We start from the raw sequence: 23,717 nt of genomic DNA on the forward strand, positions 1-23,717 counted from the left end.
CTTACTGAAAAGTTTTTATTACAATAGAAATTGAAAAAGAAAATTGTATACAACAAAATCCAAGAATGTGCCTAAAAAATTGATGCGTCCTCAGCAGGCGAGGAAGGTCATCCCACTCCTGGAATAGGCACTCTGCCAGAGAGAGAAGACGGACGGTATGTTGTTCAGTACGGATTCAAATGGTCAGCTATCGGGTTTTACATGATAACGTTCAGCCAGTTGGAAAACACATTTAAATTCCTGTCCAGAGTGAATTTCTGACACAAGGTACAGAGATTTGCTTCAAATAACACTTGTTTTTTTTTTTGGGTCTGGTTTGTTTAGCAGAGTAACTGTTCTTTTCCTGCAACAAAACAGTGGTTCACAGCCGCTTTCTTGTGACTATCAAAATCACAAACATGACTAGTTACTCAGTACCAAAAAAGACCTAACGGTTTGTTTAAAATAATATAATAATACCTCCCCACAACCCACATTTGTGCACAAAAAAAAAAAAAAGATGGCTGTGGGAAAATCCCACCTTTGTTTTGACAACAAATTCACGAGCAAACCAAAGTATGCTGACATTTCAAACAATTAACTTTTTAAAATGTCACATTTGCATTCAACTGAACTTTGAATCCTATTTTACAAAAAGCAAAGAATGCTCGTTTTGACCCCGATCTGGATCGGTGAGCATGGAGCACAAATTAAAGTTACTGATTCAGCAATCAATAACTTTAATCTTACAGGTTAAGACATGTACAGAAAAAGTAAAACATCTAAACCAACCCTTTAAATCAAGAGTATAGCATGCAGTAGTTATGACTTTTAACACATGAATTAAAAAGAAAAAAAAAAAAAAGATCAGCTGTGGAAAAGTTGTGCAAGTTTCTCTTTGTGTACATACTGTGTGTCTGTAGTTGTATCTTCTAATAGCCTCTCGGATGTGACAGGGCTGGATCGCTCCGCTGGGAGGCTCCACTGTAGCCGGACAGCTCTGAAACACAATTATGAGTAATAAGTATTAACACAAATGCAGCAAAGCACACAATGGAATGTTTTGGATGTTTCCTTTGGGAACGTGGAGTTTTTCATGAGCTGAAAATGGTCACCTTTGTCTTGTGTGTTCAGAGACTTACATTTTGCAATTAGCAATAAGATCAGTTATTATGTATATTAAGAAAATTAACAGAGGAGGAGTTCATACTCTACATCTGCACGAAGACTTAAACATTTGTTAAGACACATTAAAGTCTGACTTGTCAAAAATTAGTACAATCAAGGGATTAATACAGCAAAATGTTTGTTATTGTCAGAGCATTTATTCATTATTCATCATAAGTCCTTCTAAAAATATGATCAAGCAAATAAAAGTACAATAAATCACAACAATTATTGGCTACTTTAGTTGTACCTGGGGTCCAAACTTTAGACCCATTTAACCCAGACAGTCTTGCTTTGATTCAGGACTGTTAACATGTGTTTTGATCTCTAGAGTTATACTGAATCTTGACTTCTCTGACAACATCCATCATACAAAACAAGCATTTATGCACCAGATACTTAATAATAATTTACAAGTTGAAAAGGATGTTTTACAGGGTGTATTTGTGTAGCCAAAAGCCCCTTAATCCCCCTACTTTGCGGCATCCTTTATTCCACGGTCGTGTCGATGACGATCTTTTGTTAAGCACACTTTATATAGATCTCATGTAGGGTTGTGATTCCATTGTGTTGACAAAACCTGTCCAGAGGCAGACAAACACCTTTGCTGAAACCTGCCGCCATAATTAACTGCCTTTGTAATTTCTCCTCTGCCTTCATGATACACACGGACACCGACTACCAGTCTCAAAGCAGCACCAGTCACTCTCTATTAAACTCATAAGAAACTGCAGCTGGCACTCACCTTTTTACGTTTCCTCTGCCTCGCCCTCCCATCCACACTGCCGTTACCTTGTAGGACGGGCTTTGACGAGTGTGAGGACCCTGGGGTGGAGGGAGGGGTGGCTTCAGGTGAGTCTGGATCCTTCTTCACCTGCTGAGGAGGAAGACGAAAGACAGATATTTACTCAGTAATATTATGACAGTAGATTTAGCGATTGATACGTCTCAATGTGTGATGAAGTGTGTGAACCTCAGCATGTGTGTTGTAGTGGATGTAGCTGGCAGAGATCACATGACTGACTGGATTCGTCTTTGCTGTCATTTCCTGCTTCACCAAGAGCGACAAATCCACGATCTGAACGAAGGAAAAGCATTTTAAAACAGGAAAGCTTTTAAATTACACGCACATATGTGAAGTAATGACTTAACAAGTTACCTGGGCAACAGTCTCATAAGCCAGGTATGACAGGATCTCCATGGCCATGCTGTTGGGTTTCAGCTCCAGGCTGCTGCAATCGAGCCAGTCCCGAAACTTTGAAGCTTTCTTAGCTGTGAGCGAAGACGGGCAAAGTAAGGACACATGACAAGAGGTCAGACGGGCTTAAAATGCTGAAAATCATCCTGAATCAGGTTTTTAAAATGTGCAATAACATACGTTTTTATGTTTTGAACTGAAATAATGAGCTGATTATTCAATTAGTGAACTAACAGGATAAAAACACAGTCCACAGCTTTATTTGCTTATTTATAAGATGCCCATAAGCCATGACTTAGAGCGCATGTAGTCTTTGTGGAGTTCACATTAAAAATATATATAAACATCAAACCGACATGAAAACATACATTAGCAATAAAATTTAGTCCTTTACTCCTTTCGGACCTGTGACAGAATCAACTTCCTGACAGACAGATACTAAATGGGCCGTTTCAAATCTTACCAAAGCTGAGCTGTCGACTCTCACAGAACTCAGCATATTGAGCCGGATCCATATTCCGAGTCTGACGCTCCAAACGCTGAAGATTCAAATACACATAAAAACACTTAAATCTATAATCCCAAAAAGTTTCTCCCACTGAAAACACTATCTCCAGATGAGCAGAATCAACAATCAAGACATTTTAGATCTATAAGTTCATATATGTGTCATTTCCTTTCAAAACAGCCCTACTAATCAATCATTGTCATGCAGACATCGATGGGCTCTGACCTCCATCCTCTCCTGTTTGATGGGGTCTATCTCCTGACGTTCTGCTAATGACAGGAGTTCACCGGTCTGATCCATCCACACCAGGAAGTCCTGGGCCAGTCGCTGCCTCCGCTGGTTAGCACCAGCAGGACCTACAGCACCCGATTTGTTCACAAAAGACAAAAAAAAAGAAACACTTAAGATGAAAACCAGAGCTCAGTATTCATTTGGGTTTTGACTGTAGCATTTGAAGCTTTTTTTGTACAAAGTGGTTTCTGAAAAGGTTTGGATGCTGTAAAAATATCTATTTTTAAACATCTGCAAATTATTTAAAACCTATATTTAATTTAAGGTATTGCAAAAACAACATATCAAATGTGGGAACTAAGGGGAATTTTGTATTGTGCAATGTGTAATATGATAATGTTACATTTTAAGCCAACAAGACGGGACAGAACCATGTTTTCCAGTGTGTTGCATCACTTCTTTAAACATAAGCGTTTGGGAGTTCTTCAACTTAAAATTGGCTGTTTTTGTTCCATAATGTGACACAAGTGTTCAGTGGGCTATAGCCAGGCCAGCTTAACACCCGGACTTTTTAACTATAGTGCAATGCTGATACGATTTGACATCGCCTTGCAATGTTAGTAGAAGCAAATGTTAAGCATCAATGGTGCCATTACAGATGTGAAGCCAAACAATCACATATATCACTCAGCTTGTGTAAGAGGAGCGCAACCACATCCATAATGAGCTTTAAATTTTAACCGATCAGGCCACAGCACAATTCTGCATCAGTCCATCTGAAATAAGTGTAAGCCAAGGGAAAAAACCCCACAATAGTTTTTTCATATTTAAACTATTTAAATTGTCTTTTCAAGAGTTTTAAATTCTATTTGTGGATGCAGCAACAAGCTGAATGACTCAGAAGTGCTCTTGAGCCCACGCATTGATTTCCATTCCAAAACAGGGTCACAGGGTTGTAATAACATTTAAAAGGTCACTATATGTGTGTGAGGCTCCGTGTCTACCTGATTCTGCCTGTGTGTCTTCATCGTCAAGAGTCTTGAGTATTTTGGATTTATAATCTCTAAACTGCAGATATTTTAATAATCTTGCCAACTTCCTCTGGTCAGCAGATTTTGAGGTGTGAAAATAAAGAACAGAAAAAGGGGAAAGGAATTAGTTATTTCAAACCTTAAAAAACAATAAAGGAAGAAAAGATTCATGGACAAACAGTTTTGAATATTTATTTATTTTTTTTATTCATGTGTGCATTTTGTACCTTGTCTCTCCTCATCAGGAATAAGATGTCCTCAGGTGAAATAACCCTTGAGCCACGCAGAGTCGCTCCCTCGCAGGCATGATGCAGCTGAGAAATAAACCAATTGCATCAGTAAAGTCAGAACTGAATTACACTTATGCTTTAATATAATTACATTTAGTTTTTCTGCCATTCAGAGGCTCTGAAATGAGACAGAATCATGGATTTTTACAGCCACATCTGTTATACATGTAAGGATTTTAGTTGTCTTATGTGCTTTACTATTATTCAGCCTGTAATTAACTCTTCAGGTGGTTTAGGCTTTGATCTTGAAGTTTGAACAGATAATTTTTTCAACATTATGTTTGTTATGTTGTATGTTACCATAGTAATGAGTTGTGTGTGTACAATATCCTCCACCAGCGCTGCAGTCTCTTGCAAAGGCCTACGAGCGTCTCCCAGAGCAAACCTGAAAATCAAACACAGCTATAATCATAGTTATGCAGAGCCTTGCAGAGCTTCCAGTGCGTCAGTCGAATCTAATTACACTGCCATGTGTTAAAGAGCTGCTAATTGGTAAAGTCTAAAGTCATAACTCATTAACGTTTCTTAAACATTAGCGCCGGTTGTGCTAACAGCACTCGTCTTACACTGCTGCTCTGAAAGATCACTTCTAACTATCTAACTGGTTACTTCTATCATTTTCCATTAATGAAGCCTGCCTGTTACCACCTTCACAAAAATAAAACTACTGTATTTATACACTGTTATTTAAAAGGTAAATATATTACATAATTAATCATAATAAGTAACAAAAAAGCTAAATATTTGGCATGGATTTTTTTGAAGGGTGGATTTCCTGCAGAGAGGGTATTAAATATATTTTTTTAACATATCTATATATTCTAAGTATATATTTTGTACATTATAACACCTGTAAGAATAGTTTTACAGCAATTATATTTATTCTATCATCCATCCGTTTTAAAAACCATTTATTCCCCACAGGTTTCAGGGATGCTGAAGCCTCTTCCAGTTGGACAAGAAGCAACGTACTTTATTTAGAAAACAAAAAAAATGCCTTATAAAAACACAGAAATTTACCCAAAATAAATAAATTATAAATAACTATTAGCACACATCATTACAAACTATATAACAGCTAAAACCTGTGAATGGTGAGATATTTTATTAGTAATTTAAAGAGGCATACAAAGATGCTCACATTCAACACTGTCATTACCTTCATTTTTATTCTCACCATAAACCACTAACACTTGCAAATAATTAGAAACAGACTGGCCTGTTTGGAAGGGCTCCCAGGAGAAAGCCCCTTCTCAAAAAACAGAACATGGCAGTCAAACCACAAGACTGGAAAAATCCCGTTTGGACAGACAAGACCAAAGTGGAGATGTTTGGCAATGACGCACAGCACCACATTTGGAGAAAGCCAAACAAATCAAGTACAGGGGGACCTGGGCACCTTGAGCCACTGAGTTGACTGTGAACTATTTCAAAGTATTCTGGGGTTAGGAGTGATGTAATGTCAGATGGCTAAAACCCAGCTGAAACTGGGTCATGAAACAGGACAATGATTCCAAGCACAGCAGCAAAACTACAGCACAATGGCTGAAAGAGACAAGAACCAAGCTGTTGTAATGGATCAGACCTCAACTCAAGTGAGATGCTGTGACATAAGAATATGACAGACAGATGAAGTCATACAGAAATCAATTAAATCAAGTTATTGCTGCTAAAAGTGGGGCGTACTTACTTTTTTACAGGACTCTGTACTGTGAAAACGCGCTTTCTCAGATTACGTTAGTCCTTTAAACCAGCGGTCCCCAACCTTTTTTGCCTCACGGACCGGTTTATGCCCGACAATATTTTCACGGACCGGCCTTTAAGGTGTCGCGGATAAATACAACAAAATAAAACTAGTACCGGTACCGAAAAAAAGAAGATTTATTCATAACACACGTGAAAAGACCCAGGAAAACCGAGTTAACGATAAAAACAATAACAAAACAACGCTGAAAACTGATAAAAACCCTGAAAACCACACATTTCACACCTGAGCCTCAACTCTCGCGGCCCGGTATCAAACGACTCACGGACCGGTACCGGTCCGAGGCCCGGGGGTTGGGGACCGCTGCTTTAAAGGATGTGTCTCTCACATTACTTTAAATAGCTTTAATGTCATCCAAATTAAATGTAGATTGATATTAAAACTTGTTTTGGTACTAACTGAAACATAGTAGTAGAAAAATTAGATACTTTAAGTTGGTTGTGAGATTCAGTTCAGCTCAGATTTGTTAAACTGATTTAAAAATCTGGTGTGACTGCTTGTTTATAAACATTTTACATAAGTAAAGGAATCTTCATAAGATGAAAAGCAGTTCTTAATCTGTACGGTATTAAAGAAACTTCTTTTTTTTTAACTATTAACCGTTACTAAACTAAACAAAAACATGATTTATTGTCTAAAAACCAGACAGAGCTGAAGTTTTGGTCACTTTCCAAATAAACATGCAGCCAGTAAATGTGTCTGTGTGTGTCTCTGTTTCTCTCTCACACACACACACACACACACACACACACACACACACACACACACACACACACACACACACCAAGGTCAACAGGCCACACATACACCTTGACCACAATTTGGTCAAAACCTCAATTTGCATCCAGAAAGCCACTTCCATGATGGCAGACTAACGTAAACCCACATCCTGGAGCGCTTTCCTTCTCTCATTTCTTCTCTTTCCCACTCTCTCCTTTTATTTCTCTATCAAATACAAACACCTGATCGCCACCCCCACCATTCCCCTTGCCTAATCTCTGCCCCCCACCCCCAGAGCTTCTTAATCTGCTCCCTGATTGGCTGTCTGATGCTCTGTCATACAGGTGAGAGAGGTTTTGGTTTGGGGTTGTGGGCAGGTTGGCCTCAGGTTCGGAGGTTGGCTTCAGACTTTAGGTTGATTTTAGGTTTTGGGGTTTAGTCTGGTTTTAGCCTCTCTGACCACCAGCATCACCTCTCTGCAGCCCACACACAACACAAGGTGAGTACAGCAAAAGACACACAAAACAAAGGAGGCTTCAGCAGGCTTGTGGCTTCTTTAGAAAAAAAATCCTTCAGTAAGACTTTAAATATGACAGTTTTACGTTTTCTAAAAAACCTAAGCAGAAGAAGTGACTTCATATTAGAAACTCGATCAAAAAGTAATTTGTTATGGTACCAGAGTTGTCCAGTTGTTTTTAACTTACATAACTATATATACAAGTTAAATATATATACATATATATATGTATATATATTTATATATTTCTTTTTAAAGATCTTTTTCCACTTTCAGTGATTTATCCACTAATTATTTCCTCGACAGGATGATTTCAGAAAATGGTGAAAAATGCTGATTATTTAATAATGCTGAACCTTCCTGATTATTTCTTCTTTTCTAACATAAAGGTCCAAAATCTAAATATATTGAGTTTCTTGTCACTTAATACAACAGAATGGGATTATTTTAACCTAGAAATAAACTAATAATGATAGACTTGCTAATAAAAACAGACGAAACATTACATTCTGTATATACTGACTTTTTTTCCTTTTTTACTTTTTTCCATCAGTCCTATTCTTTGTTAACTAAGTTAACTAAATAGAGACTAGAGACTTCAAGTCTGCACTGATTATCACTCGTGGCTCATGTCACTGGATACGAGCTATTTAATTTCATACTTTTATGTTTTTGCTTTTTGTTTGTTTTGCTCAACATAAAACCAAATGTTAAAGTTATACTTTAGCAATTAAAAAATAATAATTTATTGAAATTCTTCTGAACTTTTTGTACAAATGTGTTATATAAAATATTGAAATGAAGGGCTGTGTGCTGTTTTCAGGCATCTGTTTGGATTTGCAAAGTGTCATTAACCACAATGCTAATATTGTGGCTCTCTCCTTTAAAAAACAGGTTTCCATGGCTTCAAACAGTCTGTTCAGCAGCCCCAGCCCAATGCTGTACTGGGGTGAGACTCCTTCTCTTTGTTTGTTTGTGTGTATGTGTGTGTGTCTCTTACATCATGCTCTGTAGCTCTGGGATAAAATTGATCCTGGAAGCTGGACGGTCTTTAGAGCTGGAGGGGGCGGAGCCAGCCATGGGACTGCTCATAACCACGCCCACCTGATGACAAAACCAAGACAGAACCACATTAAACTAGAGAGCAAAATTAACTTACGGAGGGTTGCAGCTCACCATTATACTCTTTTAATTCTTGTAATATGCATCTTTCAGTAAATTAATAATCTTAAAAAAAACAAACAATCATATAAAAAAAAGGATATTTGGTGTCTGGAGGTATTTTCCTGAGAAATCTAATTTAAGCAATGTTTTGAGTGAACAAAAGATCTAACAATATTTTAACTTTAACTCTCTCTTTAAATATACTTTATTGACTATACAAGAAGAGAATACCCCCAATATAAATGTCTGCGTAGGTTCTCAGTCATCAACGTCATCGTAGAAGGCAACTGGACCTCTTTAAGATTTTAAAGCACTTTCGCCTCTCAGCCTCCTGAATTAGCTGCATGAACTTTCTCTTTTAGCTGCTTTCTGATAGCAGTGTTGAATATTCTACTAAAATCAGAGCGTGTTATAGTCTTCTTCTTTTTTCCCCTCCTTAATAAGGAATGAAATAAGGAATCTCTCGGTTAATTTGAAAAGCCTGCTTTGGGTCATTACTACAGACTGAAAAGTCATTCTGTAAGCTAGCGTTCTGGTGTATCCACAGGCATGCTTAAATTCATGCAGCTCCAAACACTCTGTCTGTTAATGCCGGCCAAGTTAATGCCGATAAAGTCCAGAGCTGAACAAAGTAACATTCATCTCATCTGCCCAAACAATTAATGTTCTTCTGAAAAGTTTCATCTTCAAGTTTAGTGCCAACGAGCAGACGATAACTTCATTCACAGATGTCGATGTTATGTGCCGTCCTTTCCACTGTCTGAATAGACACAGAAACTCAGGTACCCTGTACATCAGTATAGAAGAACAGCTAAAGCAGCTCCAATTAGAAATACTGCAGCTTTTTCAGCTTCTTTTTTCATCCTGATCGCTGCTGCATCTGAGATTGATCCTCCTGCATCATGTTTTTATCTATGTGAAGGAACCTGCTGATCCAGGTTCATGTTATGGCTTTGCACGGCTTTGTTGCACTTAGTCTCTACTTTGACAGATGTGTATGTGTGTCTTCTTTATACAGTGTGTGTGTGTGTGTGTGTGTGTGTGTGTGTGTGGTTCAAATGAAATAAATCACAATGCTGCACTTGTAGTTCACTTTCATGTGGTTTTAGTATTTGGGGGTCACTTCATCTAAACAAATCGCGGGGCAGAGCAGAACAGAAGCCGAGCCAAGAGCCTAAAACAACAAAATAGCAGAACAGAGCTCGGGAGAATAAACACAACGTCCTAACACACGTTCACACACATACATAAATATAAAAACACACATACACACTCCTACAGTTGGACAGGTGGTGTGACCGCAGTAACTTCCTCTCCGGCAGTAAAATATGAATAATAATACAGCGCAGTTCCCTCATATTCAAACACTGCGGTGGCTGAAACACAATGCAAAAAAGAAAGAAAGGAGAGGCAAGAGGAGGGGAGGCGAAGAGGAGAACCAAAGACACGTAAAAAAGCATAAAACAAGTAAAAACTCTCACCAGAGTCTGTCAGATTGACGCTATTACTGTTAATGTTCTGGTTTTCTTCTGTTGTCGGCGCGATTTGATGACGCAAGGGAGCGCGAGGGTGTGGTAGTTGTAGTTTTCTACACGTCCTGGTCGAAAGGCGCTACACTCCAGCTATGAGCTGTTAAATACAGGGTTAGCAGCTGAGATTAGAGTTGAAGAAGATACACAGCTTTAAAGGGGAAGTGTTTATGGTCTAATCAGTACTCAGAATTTTAATATATCCACCATAGCGACACAGATTTAGCAAACTATGCGGTACAGCTTTGAGCGCTCCCCTGCGGCAATTTCACCTGTATGGAGGACCAAGCGGTCCAAAATTAAAAAGTAAATAAATTGATATAATTAGTAATGATTTTACAATACACATTTATGTATGCAAATATGACTGGTGTTAAAGTGCTTTAGACTGAGGCAGTAGCTACAATAGCTATTTGCTTTTTATTTATTTAAATTGCCATCTAATATAACTCTTAACACAGTCTGACTGACTTCAGGAAATACAAATATATTCAAGTCTAAAATGGATGTAACCTCAGAGAAAAGAACAAAAAATAAAAGACAAAATGGGATAAAAATTTACTTCTTTATTCCTATTGTTAAGATCCTGTGGTGAAGTGCCGTCTGTCACCATCAGCCAGCACTCGTCAACTGGATGAACAAGAGCTGAGGTGTCTCCACCAGTGCAGTACAGCTCCACCCAGAGGACTGGTCCCGACCGACAGCCCAAATTTCCTCTGCAGCAGCCTGCCTCAGCACTGGAGGTGTAATAAAACACTACCAAGAGCCTTTACTGTGAGTAATCTACATATACACTGGTGCTATTTTTAAACCAAAATACATACTTTTACTCTTTCAGTATGAATACTTTATTCATACTGAAAGAATAAAAATCCTCTGTTCACAAAGATAAAAGACCAGTCACAATGTTTTTTAATTTTTCAGGTTGTTGCCCTGGGGAACGATGTGCCTGATGGCGTGGTTGTGACAGTGATGGCTGGCAATGATGAAAACGTCAGCGCAGAGCTACGTAATGCCACAGCCACCATGAAACAAGGCTGTGCCCACTTCAACGACCTCCGCTTCATCGGCCGCAGCGGCAGAGGTATACAAACAGATACATGCAGCACTGTTACAAGTTATTCATACTTTGTCGATAAACAAGAGGAAAGACTGCAGCCTGCCATCTTTACCACCTCTGTCTACACTATTTGCAATTGCAGTACCCTGCAATCACACAGTTAGTTGTTTTTATATGTTTCTTTTAAATATTTGAATACCCATAAAGTTAGATCAATAATCAAGCTATGGAGCCAGAATTCATTAACTCTAGTTAATTAGTTTCTTAATCAATAACATCAGAGCAAAACTGAATAAAAGAAAACAACCATGTGTAATCGTGAGCACATTTAAATAAATTAAAAAAGGCATAAGATTTAAAAGAAATAAAGAACACACTAAATACAATTAAGAGTATTAAAAATAAATTAAAATACAATAGAAATAATCCTGGATAAAGTACAGCAGTCAAAGCAAAACAGTGAATGACACAAAGATTTTGATTCAGTTAAGTAAATAAAAACAAAGTAGGCAAATGTATATAAAGTATACTAACTAGTTTCATGTGTACATATGTTTTATTATTGTTTTAAAGGTAAGAGCTTCACCTTGACGATAAACGTGCTGACCTCACCTCCTCAGATCGCCACCCTACACAGGGCCATAAAGATTACCGTGGACGGACCACGGCTGCCCAGACGTTAGTAAATACGAGTGAAAACAGTATGATTGGATCAAATCTGAGGTGATCTGGGCAGGTTTTAACTTTATTTCTTCTGATCTCAGGTCAGAGGCAGAAGGAGATGAAGGCTGGAGTTTTTAGGCCCTCCAGCAGCATCAGTAGCAGCACGGCTTCATCAGGTAAGACATAAAATGTCACAAAATGTGACACAGCAAGGCCACTGAAAATTAAAAACTATGTAGTTAATTTTAGTTTTTAGAAAGAAAACCTTCTATTATGAAACAATAGTTGGTCGTGGTCATGCTCATGTCACATGACAGCTGAGCAAACAACCAAAGAAGACAACGAGTTCTGGAGAAACACTGATGTTGATGCTTCTTGTCTCGCTTCAGAATGCAGATCCTTTCCTTCCACCTCTCTGTGGATGAATGAGTCCTTTCTGGGCCCAGTGACCTCTTTGGCATCTTCATTCGCTCCTACTCCCAGAATGCACCATCTGCCTGCCCTCCCTTACTCTACCCAACCTCCTCCATACAGTTCCTACCTGTCTTCTCCTCCTCCTCCCCCTCCGCTCAGCCACAGTGGTCCATTCCAGGCCGGCAGCTTCCACTACGGGCCCCACCAACCATTCCAAACAACAGGGGAGGACCGCAATGTTGTCACAGCACTGACCAATTATATTGAAGGGGGGTGTCTTTCCATGAGAGGGGAGGAGCCTGTTTGGAGACCTTATTGATGATTGGATGTATTATTTTAGCATAATGTAAACATTTAACCAGTTTTAATGTTTTTCTCTCTTTTTTCTTTCTTTTTTTATCGAGATAAATCCTTAAACCTACGTTCTTGATATTTTGTAACCTGTTATTTATTAAAACAACATTTGTATATATTGTGTTAAACAATGAATAATAAAAAAAAAAAGAATTTGATAGTTGTTTCTCAGACCCATTTTTATTAGACAAACAATGGTATAAAAAGAGTAGCTTTCACTATCAAAATAGTTAAAGTAGCATCTCATTACAAACCCCAAGAAAACAAACAGCTGTTTGTTTGTTTCACTGATCATAAGAAATTAGATTTTATAATACTTGTACATTAATACGGAGGGAAATCAAAGTTTAGACAGTTATCACTCAAAAAATGAAAAAAACAAACAAACAAAAAAAAACGTGCACTGAGCTCTTCAAAAGCCAGAAAATATAATCCCATTCTTTAAAAGTATAAAGCAATCAATAACAAATTAAAAACAGTTTTTTTTTAACTAGTTGTGTGTTAGCAACATACTTGAGTGTATTAAAAACAGAAAGCAAAATAAGAGGTAGAATATTGTTTAGAAGTGATTTAACAGATCACATAAATAAAATGTGATGAATCATTTATAAGAATAATAACAACAGCTATTTAAACTAAACCTGTTCCTCATGTTTGGAGCGGAAGGCCACTCAGTTGCTGATTGGCTGTTGTGACTCAGGACCTCAGTTCTCCATGGTGACAGATGCCTGGAGAAACAGGTAAAAGGTAAGAGGTAAGAGGTTCATTGACCTGTAGGTAGTGTTTAAACTTACACCAATCATGTGTGCATCACATTACTACAGAAGATTTTTGTAGTTGTACATTTAAATGACTTATTTAAGTTAATAGTTTTAATATTAATATTAATAAAAAATATTCAATCAACAATTATTGAAAACCAGGCAGTAGAATTCTTTCTGGTTGTGCCTTTCTGTTAAACTCCCTTATTCTGCAGTTTAATGCATTTATTCATTCAGAAGAAATAAATGTATTTTTGCCACTCTGGTCTAAATTTGAATAACTTTTATGTTGAGATTAAACGTCTCTGTGAATAACGACTTAAAGGTTAATAATATTGTTTCAGGAGAGACTGTCGACCTGTAAAGCACTGAGTTCAGCCACCCTCCTGCTCCACTCTTCTTCTGTCATTTCTTCATCTTCTCCTCCTTCATCAGTATCTTCATCAACCTGATGCTCTCCTGAAATACATGTTGCAAAGATAAACACAGCAGCGGGCAGAAACAGAACAAATACAGCAGTCATACAATACGACTACAGTGTTTTTATGTGAACTCTCACCATTGCAGGTCAGAGCGGTGCACACCCAGTTTCCACAGGCGCACACACACTTGTTGCACTCCATCTGAGTTTCAGCTCCATCCTCAAAGACCTCGTCCTTCAGAGCGCACTCTACACACATAAAATACAATGTAATAAACATGATAACAGCTAAAATTCTTGTCCTTAAAAATATAAAAAGTTTCAGTTTTCAGTTTTTAATAAAAATTCTTGTAAAAGGAACAGATGCTGTAAAATGTGTGAAAATACATTAAAATAGTCCCAAATATATGCTCTTCTTCATATTTTGCTAAGTTTTGCTTGGCTGATTCTATCCCCTGGGTCTTGTGTTCGACACTCCTGATGTAGATCATACATTGAGTTAAACATACTTTGCCACTAAGTATGTGTTTGTGTAATTATATGTTCCTTTTTTAGAATCAAAAGGGTCTATACATACATCCCCAAGTAATAAACTCTTTGTTCTTGATTGTAAAGTCCAGTAAATAACAGTCTTTAAATGATAAACAGTGTTAGGATAAATCCAAAGCTGAATACAACGGAGAAAAGCAAATAGAAATCTGATAAAAATGTCAATCACACAAACACGAAAAGTGTTTGTCCACTGTCCCAGGTTCAGGTTTGCTGCTTGTGTGTATGCATGTTTACTTCTCTCAGGTGGGTGGTAGGTGGGCGTAAGACAGTTGATGAACTCAGTTAAACTCAGCTTCCAGTCAGCATTTTCATCCGACAGCTCTATCAAAGCATCGACACACAGAGATCTAAGAAAAAGAAAGAAGTAAGAGACAAGTGACTGGAGAAGTCTGGATATGGAGTTAACCAGCATTTAATTTCTAAAATGATATGCAAAATGTGTGCTGCAATATACAAACAAAACAACAAAACAAAACAAGAAACAAATAGAGGAACAAACTCTCAGCGATGAATAAACTAATACCTCAGCAGCAGGTTAGTCTGCAGAGTATCTGAGTATGTGATGTTGAGTGCCGTCTCATTGTGCTTCAGGAATCGCAGAAATTCATTCGAATCAAGCTGTGAATCCCCATCATCAAACGTCTGTGACACAAAAACATAATCAACAAAGGTATTCAAAATCTTATACCTCATTTAGTTATATATTATATAGATATATATATATATTACTTCTTCTCTAACTAGGAAGTGAATGAAAAACTATGCAAGCAGTCAATGTCAGAATCCATGTAAGTTAATAAATGGTTACAATAATGGTATATCATAAGGCTGAAGCTATGCAAGATAATAAGCTAAAATGTACCATTTCTTCCTACAAGTGACTAACAGATACGTTTGTAATTATTACACAGTGTGTGTGAAGTATTCACACCTGAAAATATGTCTGAAGGAGGTCACCGGCTGATGTGTTTGAGGCCAGATCTTCAGCTTCTTTCTGAATCCACTGGATCACTCTCTCTCTCATCCAATCACGATCAGATAGGAAACACACGACTGCAAGCATGAAAAGTGAAAAAGAGACCGGCTTTAGACAGCCACTCAAATTTGCTGATTTGTGTATAAATGTGAAATATTTCGTGACTTACTGGGGCTCACATCGGCCTTTGTTGGTTTTTCTGCAAATAGAAACGCACACAAAGCCTTCATGACTGCACAATCTTCACTCAAAGCTTATAGAGTTTGTGTTTGTGGATACTGACCCAGACAGTGTCCTCTGTGCTCCACGTGTATCTTGGTCTGAGTGATGCAGGCGTCTCTGTGCAGTTCACAGTGATTCCTGTAGGATTTTCCGTTGCTGCCACACACCCAGCGCTCTGACAAGTCACACTGCTGCAGAAAACAACAGAGGCTTGTCAATAGAAGATTACCAAAAAATGGTAGCTGCAGAAATATTACCTGCAGTCTTTCCCTAAACTAATACAGACGTACACATTTACAAGTACACATGTTTGCTAGTAGTCAGTACCTTTACCTGTAAACAGCGACAGACTGGTTCTCCTCGGTCAGTCGATACACACTCTCTACCTGCGCCGCAGAAAGTCCTGGCACACACCGACTCATCCTAACACAGAAGAACACACACAGGGACAAAGACATTGTCATCACAGTGAAGAGAATTGGGAAGAGTGGAGGAATAATTTGGGGTGGGTGTGCTCCACAGCCAGTTCCAGATGGTGACCTTTGACCTTCGTCTGAAAGGCCACATGGCATGCTGAATGACCATGACTTTCTCCCTCTCTCACACACACAAACACACACAGACAAAATGTATTGGAGCAGCTGCGCAGCGATGCATCTCATTTTAAATTCTGTCTTCTTCAGGACTTTTTCATTGTTTATAATTTAAAATTTAATTTCACCACCTCCATTTCTGAGTGAGAAAAAAAAGATTTATCAACAAATGTCCATTTAAACCCAGTTATATTAAAGGAACTGAAAGAAGTTGAATTAAATGTGAATGTACAGAAAATAATATATTAAACACCAAATTAAGATGTTAATAAGATACAGTTGATCAGTAAAATGTTACCAATATAAATATAGGCAAAGCATTGTTATAATATATTGTAATATTTTATAAATATTATTTTAGGCAATTTTAATAAACTTATTCAAAAGCCAGCATTTTGGAGGCAAATGAGAAATACTGAACAAAAATGATTATAGTGATAAAAAATAAAAATAATAATGGTAAATGGCCTGTATTGGTATAGCGCTTTTACTTAGTCCCTAAGGACCCCAAAGCGCTTAACAGTCATCCACCCATTCACACACACACTCACACACTGGTGATGGTAGCTACATTGTAGCCACAGCCACCCTGGGGCGCACTGACAGAGGCAAGGCTGCCGGACACTGGCGCCACCGGGCCCTCTGACCACCACCAGTAGGCAACGGGTGAAGTGTCTTGCCCAAGGACACAACGACCGAGACTGTCCAAGCCGGGGCCTGGACAGGGGCTTGGACAATAATGATTACCTGTGAAATATTTTGCTTTCTTTATTATATTCAGAGTGTTGTCTTGTATTTATTTCCATCCCTGTACCAATTACCTGCCTCTGCCACTGCAATCAAATTAAAAACATAAACTTACTAAAAGTTCATAAAGCTGAAAAACAGACCAGATTCAGATGATAATTCTCAGTAAGTTCATCATGTTTATGATATGACAATCTGAGATTTCCTTTTCAAAGTGTTCTTAAAGAGACAGTGAATTATATGAAGCAGCAATAAATACTCAATACACAGAAGAACAAAATTACACTCTGATTCCTGACATTCCTCTTTATTAACAGGATGGAAAACCTGAAAACTTCTGCATGAAAACACTTTTGAAATCATGTATTCCCAAAGCTCTACCATAAGGACATATCTTAACTCAGGCTCCAGCAGTAATCTTCACTTTGATCGTAAGACAATCTTTTAAATTAAAGAGGACTGCACAAACTCGTCACTTTAAAATGTTCTCACTTTAGTGAAATGTCTTCACTCCCAGATTGTTCTACACAAAGACACAGAAGGGTACACACACACACACACACACACACACACACACACACACACACACACACACACACACACACACACACACACACACACACACACACGCACAATAGGTACATCTGTTGCCTGTGGCTGTCCAGCTGACACCTGCTGCACTGAAAACCTGCTGTTAGCAACCAGCTGACGGTACGAGCACACACACATACACGAACACTGCAGTAATGTTTTCGGTGTAATTATGAGTACATGTCTTATTTACTTTGTTTGGCTGCAAAACAAGTTTCTGGATTTGTTCTCTTGTTCTCTCTTTTATATTTTCTCTTCTCTTTCTTTTTACTTTCACTTTAAATTTAGCTTTCCTTCCCTTAGTCAACCTCATTATTCTCTTCTCCAATAATTCTGTGCTTCTTCTGCATGAATATTGTGTAGATTTTCAATTCTGCAGTAATCCATTTTTCCCTTAAAAGTCCTTTTGGATTCTGTTCTGTCTTTTTTGTAACATTTTTGTATTAAAGTTCTGATTTATTGTATTTTTTCTTTTTTTTCCCTGATGTATTTTTATTAATTGGCTGTTGTGTACGACATATACATTTAAAAAGACTGAACAGAATGACATGTGGGAGTTACTCTATTCACATTTTTCAAAAAGTGTTTTTATCTCATGATTGTTGAAACCTTTGAAGTAAATTAAATTTTAATGTGTGTCACCATATTTTTTTAATCTTCTTTCAAAGGTAACTTAAAAAAAGTTGCCATGGAAACTTCTTTTGAAACAAGCTTACTCATAGCAGAGTGTGTTTTCACCAAAATTACAGGTGGAGGGAGTGCGATTAGAGATGAGCAGCTGACAGTTCTGTTCAGAGACATGCCTGAGGACCTGTTCTATATTTCTGTGGGTTTCTATGTTACCTTAAAAACATTTGCACAAAACACATGCAGACACTTTCCTAAATCATGATTACCTCAACATATGCAAGCACACACCTGCCCATAAACATCAGCTACTAACTAGTGAGTATTAGCAACAACAACAGTAACAACAAAAGCTTTTTTTTAGTGTAATATTAAACATATTCTCATTAGTCCTTAAACATAATAGAGCACTATAATTATCCCGTACACTCTCTCAATTTCCATTTTATCAAAATAAAAACAAAACGACATATTTTCAGCAGTGAGTTTACCTTGGAAAGGGGAGAGGAGGACACAGGATGAAAGAAGAGGAGGAACTGCAGCAGGAGCACAGAGATGGTCAACATCTGAAGTGGACAGGAGTAGAACAATCATGATGCTGTCCAACAATAACAGAAGTAAAGCTGCACTGTAATGCATGATACCATCAGTAATGCTACTGTGAAAAATAAAATAGCAGTGAAGACTGAGTCTAATCATACTTTGTTCAGAAATTGCTGCAATCAGCCTGTAAGAACCAACTTGCTTATATCCAAATTTCACTTTATAGCGAGTCTGTTCAAAGCTAAACACCCAAACTTCCAAAATATCCTCATGTACCTGCATAGATGATGAGTTTATATCCAGCAGTGATCGGTGAAGACTCCTGCTTTGTTCTGCTGAAAAATGACAGCATGGTATGAGGAGAGAGAGGGAGAGAGAGAGAGAGAAGAGGAGGAGGAGTGATGGAGGAACAGAAAGAAGACCAGCTGTCCAGAGTCACCCCCACCCCTCTACCCCCCGAGCCTCAGAAACACATAAAAACCCACTTGTGAGCTGAACTGTCTTCTGTGGTAGGAATGATGAGTTAAAGACCTGCAACATGTTCAGACAACTTTAAACAGGCAACGCTGTGACTGACAGGCGCAGGAAAAAAAGAGTCACTGCTGACAATTTACAGTAAAAAAAAAGTGCCACTGTTTTTTCACAAATTATATTTATATGTATTTATGAATATAGATTTATGTTTTATATAAATCTAGGTTTAAATGTTTATTTATATTTATTATATTTTTATGTATTTATATTCTTTATTATATTTTATGTAGTTATTTATTATTAGATAATTAAACAATTTGTCTGGACTTAAGATACAAGGTTTTTGTGTAAAATCTAATTATCCTAATTAATAAAAAAAATATTCTCCAGCTGTTACTTTTTATTACCACTGACTTTTCTGCCCTGTTTGGCCTCAGTATCCTTCAGTTTCTCAGTGCTGTAGCACTGAAACCACCGAGTGAAGTTAAGCGTTTGTTTTCTTTAGTGCTTCTATATTTAAATGCCATCAATAAAAACACAAGTACTGCATTCTGGCTTAGCTTTTAAAACCACTATCAGTAGCCCTCACTTTTACAACAGACAAAAATGTTTGTAACACAACAGGAACACATAAAATGTAGCTTGTGCGTGATGATGTAGTACCACGCTGTGACCAGCAGAGGGCAGGCTGTGTGTCTTTAACTTGTTAGACAAATGTGTGAAGCAGTACACTAGGCATCCACATATTACTTAAAAAACAGGATGGTGAATGAAACAAACAGTCCCACACAGACTATTTCTACCAACCTGCCCTCATAGATAAGTGTAAACCTTACGACTAAATATATACTCTTACCAGCACACTGAACAATAATGAATGGGATTCGGGAGGTAGATGTGCTAATATTTAACCTTAAACATAAACATAAACTGTCTGCATGCAGAAAAACTGTGCCCAGAAGGCCAGAACTGTAACTGGGGGAGAGTCATGAGACCATAGATGGATCCATTCTTCTTTATGTAGCAGGTGTCCTCATTAGTTCCAGATGTCACTCACAAAATATCAATCATGTCATAAACAATCTTCAAGATAAAGATAAGATATTTAGTGTATGATTTTAGCTAAGAACAGTATCATGTGAACAAAACTGGAACAAACTTGGATCATCTTGGTCTGATCACACCATAACAGCGGCAAGCAGCTTAACAGTCTCTAGACTAAGATAGGGTTAGACCAGGGGTGGGCAATCTCAGTCCACGAGGGCCGGTGTCCCTGCAGGTTTTAGATGTGTCCTCGAACCAACACAGCTGATTTAAATGGCTAAATTTCCCCCTTGTGGGACTAATAAAGGTATATCAATCAATCAATAAATTAGCTCCTCAACATGTCCTGAAGTTCTCCAGAGGCCTGGTAATGAACTAATCATGTGATTCAGGTGTGTTGACCCAGGGTGAGATCTAAAACCTGCAGGGACACCGGCCCTCGTGGACTGAGATTGCCCACCCCTGGGTTAGACAGTAAGGCAGCACCTGCTTTAGTGGATAAGCGTTTGAAATTAAATATTAATTCATCTGAAAAGTTTGGCCATATTTAAAAAAAGCATTTTTAGTTGAATTGCACTTAGTTTTTTTTAGATATTTGATTTTGGAAATGATTATTGCAGGCTTCTGTTCACAATGTGACCTTTCTGTGTAGCTCCAGAACTGTGTTAACATTTTGCTCGACTTTGTCATCCCTCTTGGAGCTTCCTCTCTCTCGGGTGTGACAGTCAGCTGTTTGTCAGAGGAGGTGCTGAGGTTCAGATAAACCCAACCTCCCGGTGTGCGCTGCGACACCACTGGAGTGCTTCCTAAAAATAGTCCGGAGCAGTCAGCCAGAGTGTTAACATCATTTTTCTGTGTGCGTGTGTTCTTTTAATGGAAGGTATGTTATCGTTCTTCCCATTAGCTAAGAGATAGCAGAGGTGTGATGCATCCAAAACACCCCAAAATGGATACACATCAATAAGCAGTTCACACACACACACACACACACACACACAGCCACACATACAGACACAATTTAAAGAGGCGGAGAGGAGATGATGATAGGAAGTAAATGTTTGCCTGTACTCCTTCTGCATTTCATCATTGAGTCTCTGAGAGTTTATTGGTTCATTCTACAGTTTTAAACAGGCCTGCATTCATTATATGGACCACTAATAACACCTATCTAGTTTTTATACCTTCTCAAATATTGACTATATATGGAAATTAAATTTAAATTTTCTGCATCAGTGTCTTGATTTTTTTCATTTTATTTATTTTCTCTTCTTCATATGCCTAAAAATAATTTGACACTTTAGAGATATTCTTCTTTTTCTTAAATATATACATCTCTTTTTTCAAGCTAAGAAGAAATCTTTGTTTCTCTAGAGGCTCGACTAATGTGAGGTCATCACTTTTACTTGGTAAACTGTGATGACCTCACATTAGTCGACTTTCTGTGTGAGAAAGTTTAGGAAAACAACTGCTTGTTGGTTTCAAGGTTCAAGGTTCAAGGTTCTTTATTAGTCACATGCATAGTTATACAAGTATAACACACAGTGAAATGTAACCTGACACGCTCCTCGACTTGTGCAAAGGGGTGGGGGGGTGGGGGACATTATATATAATATATACATTAGGTGAATGTGCAGCAGTAGCATGTATGCAGCAAGCAGGTGAATTCTGTACATTGTGAATTAAATAAGAATGACAAAGCACCAAAAGTGGAAAAGCGTCTTTTAAGTTAAATTCTTTTAATTTTCTTTTAATTCCTTTATGAATAAAGTGACACAAACATGCATCACATCTCACAACTCCACAGCAAGTTTCTTACCACCACCATGTTTTCGGCCACATTTGCATATATGTTATTTTGTCCCATGAACACAATAGCTAAAAAAGTTTTGAATTGATTCTGATAAAAGTTTATTGTGTAGAGTGGGGTCATGTTAATAATCCATTACAACTTGCCTTACATCCACTAAGGTCCTCAAGATCCGCTTGATGATTTATTAGTTGAAAATTGACAGAAAACCTTTTAGAAACTTAGGAACTATGATTCATCTTAGATTTAACCTCTGACCTCTCCTTCAAGGTCAATAAACTTACCTCAAGGTCAAAGGGATACAGAGCTATTTAAAATGAAAACAGGTTTTCAGACTGACGCGAACATGTTGGTATCGGATACTTTTTGTGTACATTACAGAAACAGGTTCCATCATCATTTAAATGCATAAAAAGTTGAAGAAGTGTACAAAGTATTAATTTCTTTTGGAAATCCAAATAAACTTATACTATTTACTTAGTAAATCCATTTCCCCCTGTATGTATCAATTGCTAAACATTTAAACAAATTTGACTACACACATAAAAAAATAATAATAATAAATATCTATGCTCAAATGTATTTGTTTCCCTCCTAAAGGTATTAAATTACATTTAAAAAAATGATGCAAAATGAATACATAGAAAATACAAAACTATTTGCATAAAAGCAAATACTGTGCAGAGAGTGAGCTGCCATGGTGGAGGTTTGTGTTCTCGGAGTGCTTCTTGATCTGATTGATAATGACACTTAAAGAAATTATTTATACTTTTAACTGATGCAAAAAATGTGTAAGTGATAAGTTAAGGTATAAGTTAGTGCATAAATAAATCACAAAGAACACTAACATCATGCAATTCGTCTAGTTTACCCAATGCACGGAAAATCCATAACAATACCAAAGTATCAATGTGATATGAAATCTCAGTCACATGTGCATGATTGTATTCTAGATTAGTTAGATATGGTAAAATCTGCCTATTCAATAAACATGTGAGCAAAAAACAAGGAAATTAACAATAAAACAAGTTCAAAAAGTTCAACAAGTAAATGTTTTATTTATTATTTTAAAAATCTGCAGAACTTTAATCTCCTGAAGCCATTTGGAACAAAATAAAGCCTTTTTGTGTATCAAAGGGTGTGCATGCTTTGTGAAGCATTAACTGTGGTTTAAAAGTTCATCTTTGATGAAAAGATCATGCGTTACAGGAAGTTTTTAGGGAATCTGTAGTTTTGTGCCATGAAGATTATCTTGTTGTTGTTTTTTTGTTTGTTTTTTTGGGTCAACCCAGAAGTAAATGATCACTTTGCTTCATGTGACAAAAAGCCAGCAACTAGGTTTTTGGATTCCAGCTGAAAATGTGTCACAAGTTATTTAGAATTTCTGAAGTGTAAATGCAATAAGGAATTAAAATATTCAATCGTTTAAGAATTAAAATGCCAGCAGTAGCCTTTAAGCAAACTACACTAAAGTTATATTACATGTAATAACTTCCTCAGTTTCCTGTTCTTAGCTGACAGGCGTGGCCGCCACCCATTGTGGTCTGTAGCCCAAGGTTCAAAATGTGATGTGTTGTGCTTTCAGAGATGTTCTTCTGCATACCTTGGTTGTAACAAGTGATTACTAGAGGTACTGTTGCCTTCCTATCGGTTCAAACAAGTCTGGCTATTCTCCTACGACCTCTAGAATCAACAAGAAATTCTAACCCAGATAACTGCCGCTTTCCTCTTTTTCTAACCATTCTCTGCAGACTGTAGAGATAGTTTTC

The 23,717-nt window shown here is 37.5% G+C and overlaps 3 protein-coding genes across 4 annotated transcripts; 1 reads left to right on the forward strand and 2 right to left on the reverse strand.

Moving 5' to 3' along the window:
* Nucleotide 1: 1 nt before the first annotated feature.
* Nucleotides 2–10,177, reverse strand: supt3h (SPT3 homolog, SAGA and STAGA complex component). 2 transcript variants are annotated; one of them, XM_031743906.2, is made up of 12 exons: nt 10,052–10,177; nt 8,407–8,510; nt 4,705–4,789; nt 4,342–4,428; nt 4,088–4,184; nt 3,078–3,208; nt 2,808–2,883; nt 2,306–2,418; nt 2,120–2,224; nt 1,892–2,020; nt 890–979; nt 2–132 (listed from the first exon to the last, which is right to left on the reverse strand). In XM_031743906.2, the coding sequence occupies exons 2-12, from the start codon at nt 8,496–8,498 to the stop codon at nt 91–93; spliced, it is 1,047 nt and encodes a 348-aa protein (XP_031599766.1). In that variant the 5' UTR covers nt 8,499–8,510; nt 10,052–10,177; the 3' UTR covers nt 2–90. The 2 variants fall into 2 exon arrangements, with proteins under 2 accessions (XP_031599766.1, XP_031599765.1); XM_031743905.2 differs by having other exon boundaries at nt 1,892–2,023.
* LOC116323551 (runt-related transcription factor 3-like) lies at nt 8,023–12,555 on the forward strand. Its single transcript, XM_031743907.2, has 6 exons — nt 8,023–8,355; nt 10,683–10,873; nt 11,024–11,183; nt 11,733–11,837; nt 11,924–11,998; nt 12,212–12,555. The coding sequence occupies exons 1-6, from the start codon at nt 8,205–8,207 to the stop codon at nt 12,553–12,555; spliced, it is 1,026 nt and encodes a 341-aa protein (XP_031599767.2). The 5' UTR covers nt 8,023–8,204.
* A 204-nt stretch (nt 12,556–12,759) lies between these two features.
* On the reverse strand, nt 12,760–18,977 carry LOC116323545 (follistatin-related protein 1-like). Its single transcript, XM_039622000.1, has 11 exons — nt 18,900–18,977; nt 18,572–18,646; nt 15,856–15,945; nt 15,584–15,713; nt 15,470–15,499; nt 15,256–15,377; nt 14,848–14,966; nt 14,559–14,671; nt 13,911–14,021; nt 13,710–13,810; nt 12,760–13,318 (listed from the first exon to the last, which is right to left on the reverse strand). Exons 1-11 carry the CDS (start codon nt 18,903–18,905, stop codon nt 13,295–13,297), a joined length of 921 nt encoding a protein of 306 aa, XP_039477934.1. The 5' UTR covers nt 18,906–18,977; the 3' UTR covers nt 12,760–13,294.
* Nucleotides 18,978–23,717: the final 4,740 nt, after the last annotated feature.

The sequence above is a fragment of the Oreochromis aureus genome, linkage group 13 (genome assembly GCF_013358895.1).
Source record: "Oreochromis aureus strain Israel breed Guangdong linkage group 13, ZZ_aureus, whole genome shotgun sequence".
Classification (NCBI taxonomy): Eukaryota; Metazoa; Chordata; class Actinopteri; order Cichliformes; family Cichlidae; genus Oreochromis; species Oreochromis aureus.

Coding starts and splice junctions, on each gene's coding strand:
- supt3h (XM_031743905.2), bottom strand. CDS start 8,498: ATGAGCAGTCCCATGGCTGGCTCCGCCCCCTCCAGCTCTAAAGACCGT. Junction 4,790..8,406: donor CCAGAGCTACAGAGCATGAT/GTAAGAGACACA, acceptor TTTGATTTTCAG/GTTTGCTCTGGGAGACGCTC. Junction 2,024..2,119: donor ACTACAACACACATGCTGAG/GTTCACACACTT, acceptor CTTCCTCCTCAG/CAGGTGAAGAAGGATCCAGA.
- LOC116323545 (XM_039622000.1), bottom strand. Junction 14,967..15,255: donor TCCTTCAGACATATTTTCAG/GTGTGAATACTT, acceptor TTTGTGTCACAG/ACGTTTGATGATGGGGATTC. Junction 13,811..13,910: donor CACCGCTCTGACCTGCAATG/GTGAGAGTTCAC, acceptor CATGTATTTCAG/GAGAGCATCAGGTTGATGAA.
- LOC116323551 (XM_031743907.2), top strand. CDS start 8,205: ATGAAGGGCTGTGTGCTGTTTTCAGGCATCTGTTTGGATTTGCAAAGT. Junction 8,356..10,682: donor CAGCCCAATGCTGTACTGGG/GTGAGACTCCTT, acceptor CCTATTGTTAAG/ATCCTGTGGTGAAGTGCCGT. Junction 10,874..11,023: donor CACTACCAAGAGCCTTTACT/GTGAGTAATCTA, acceptor TTAATTTTTCAG/GTTGTTGCCCTGGGGAACGA.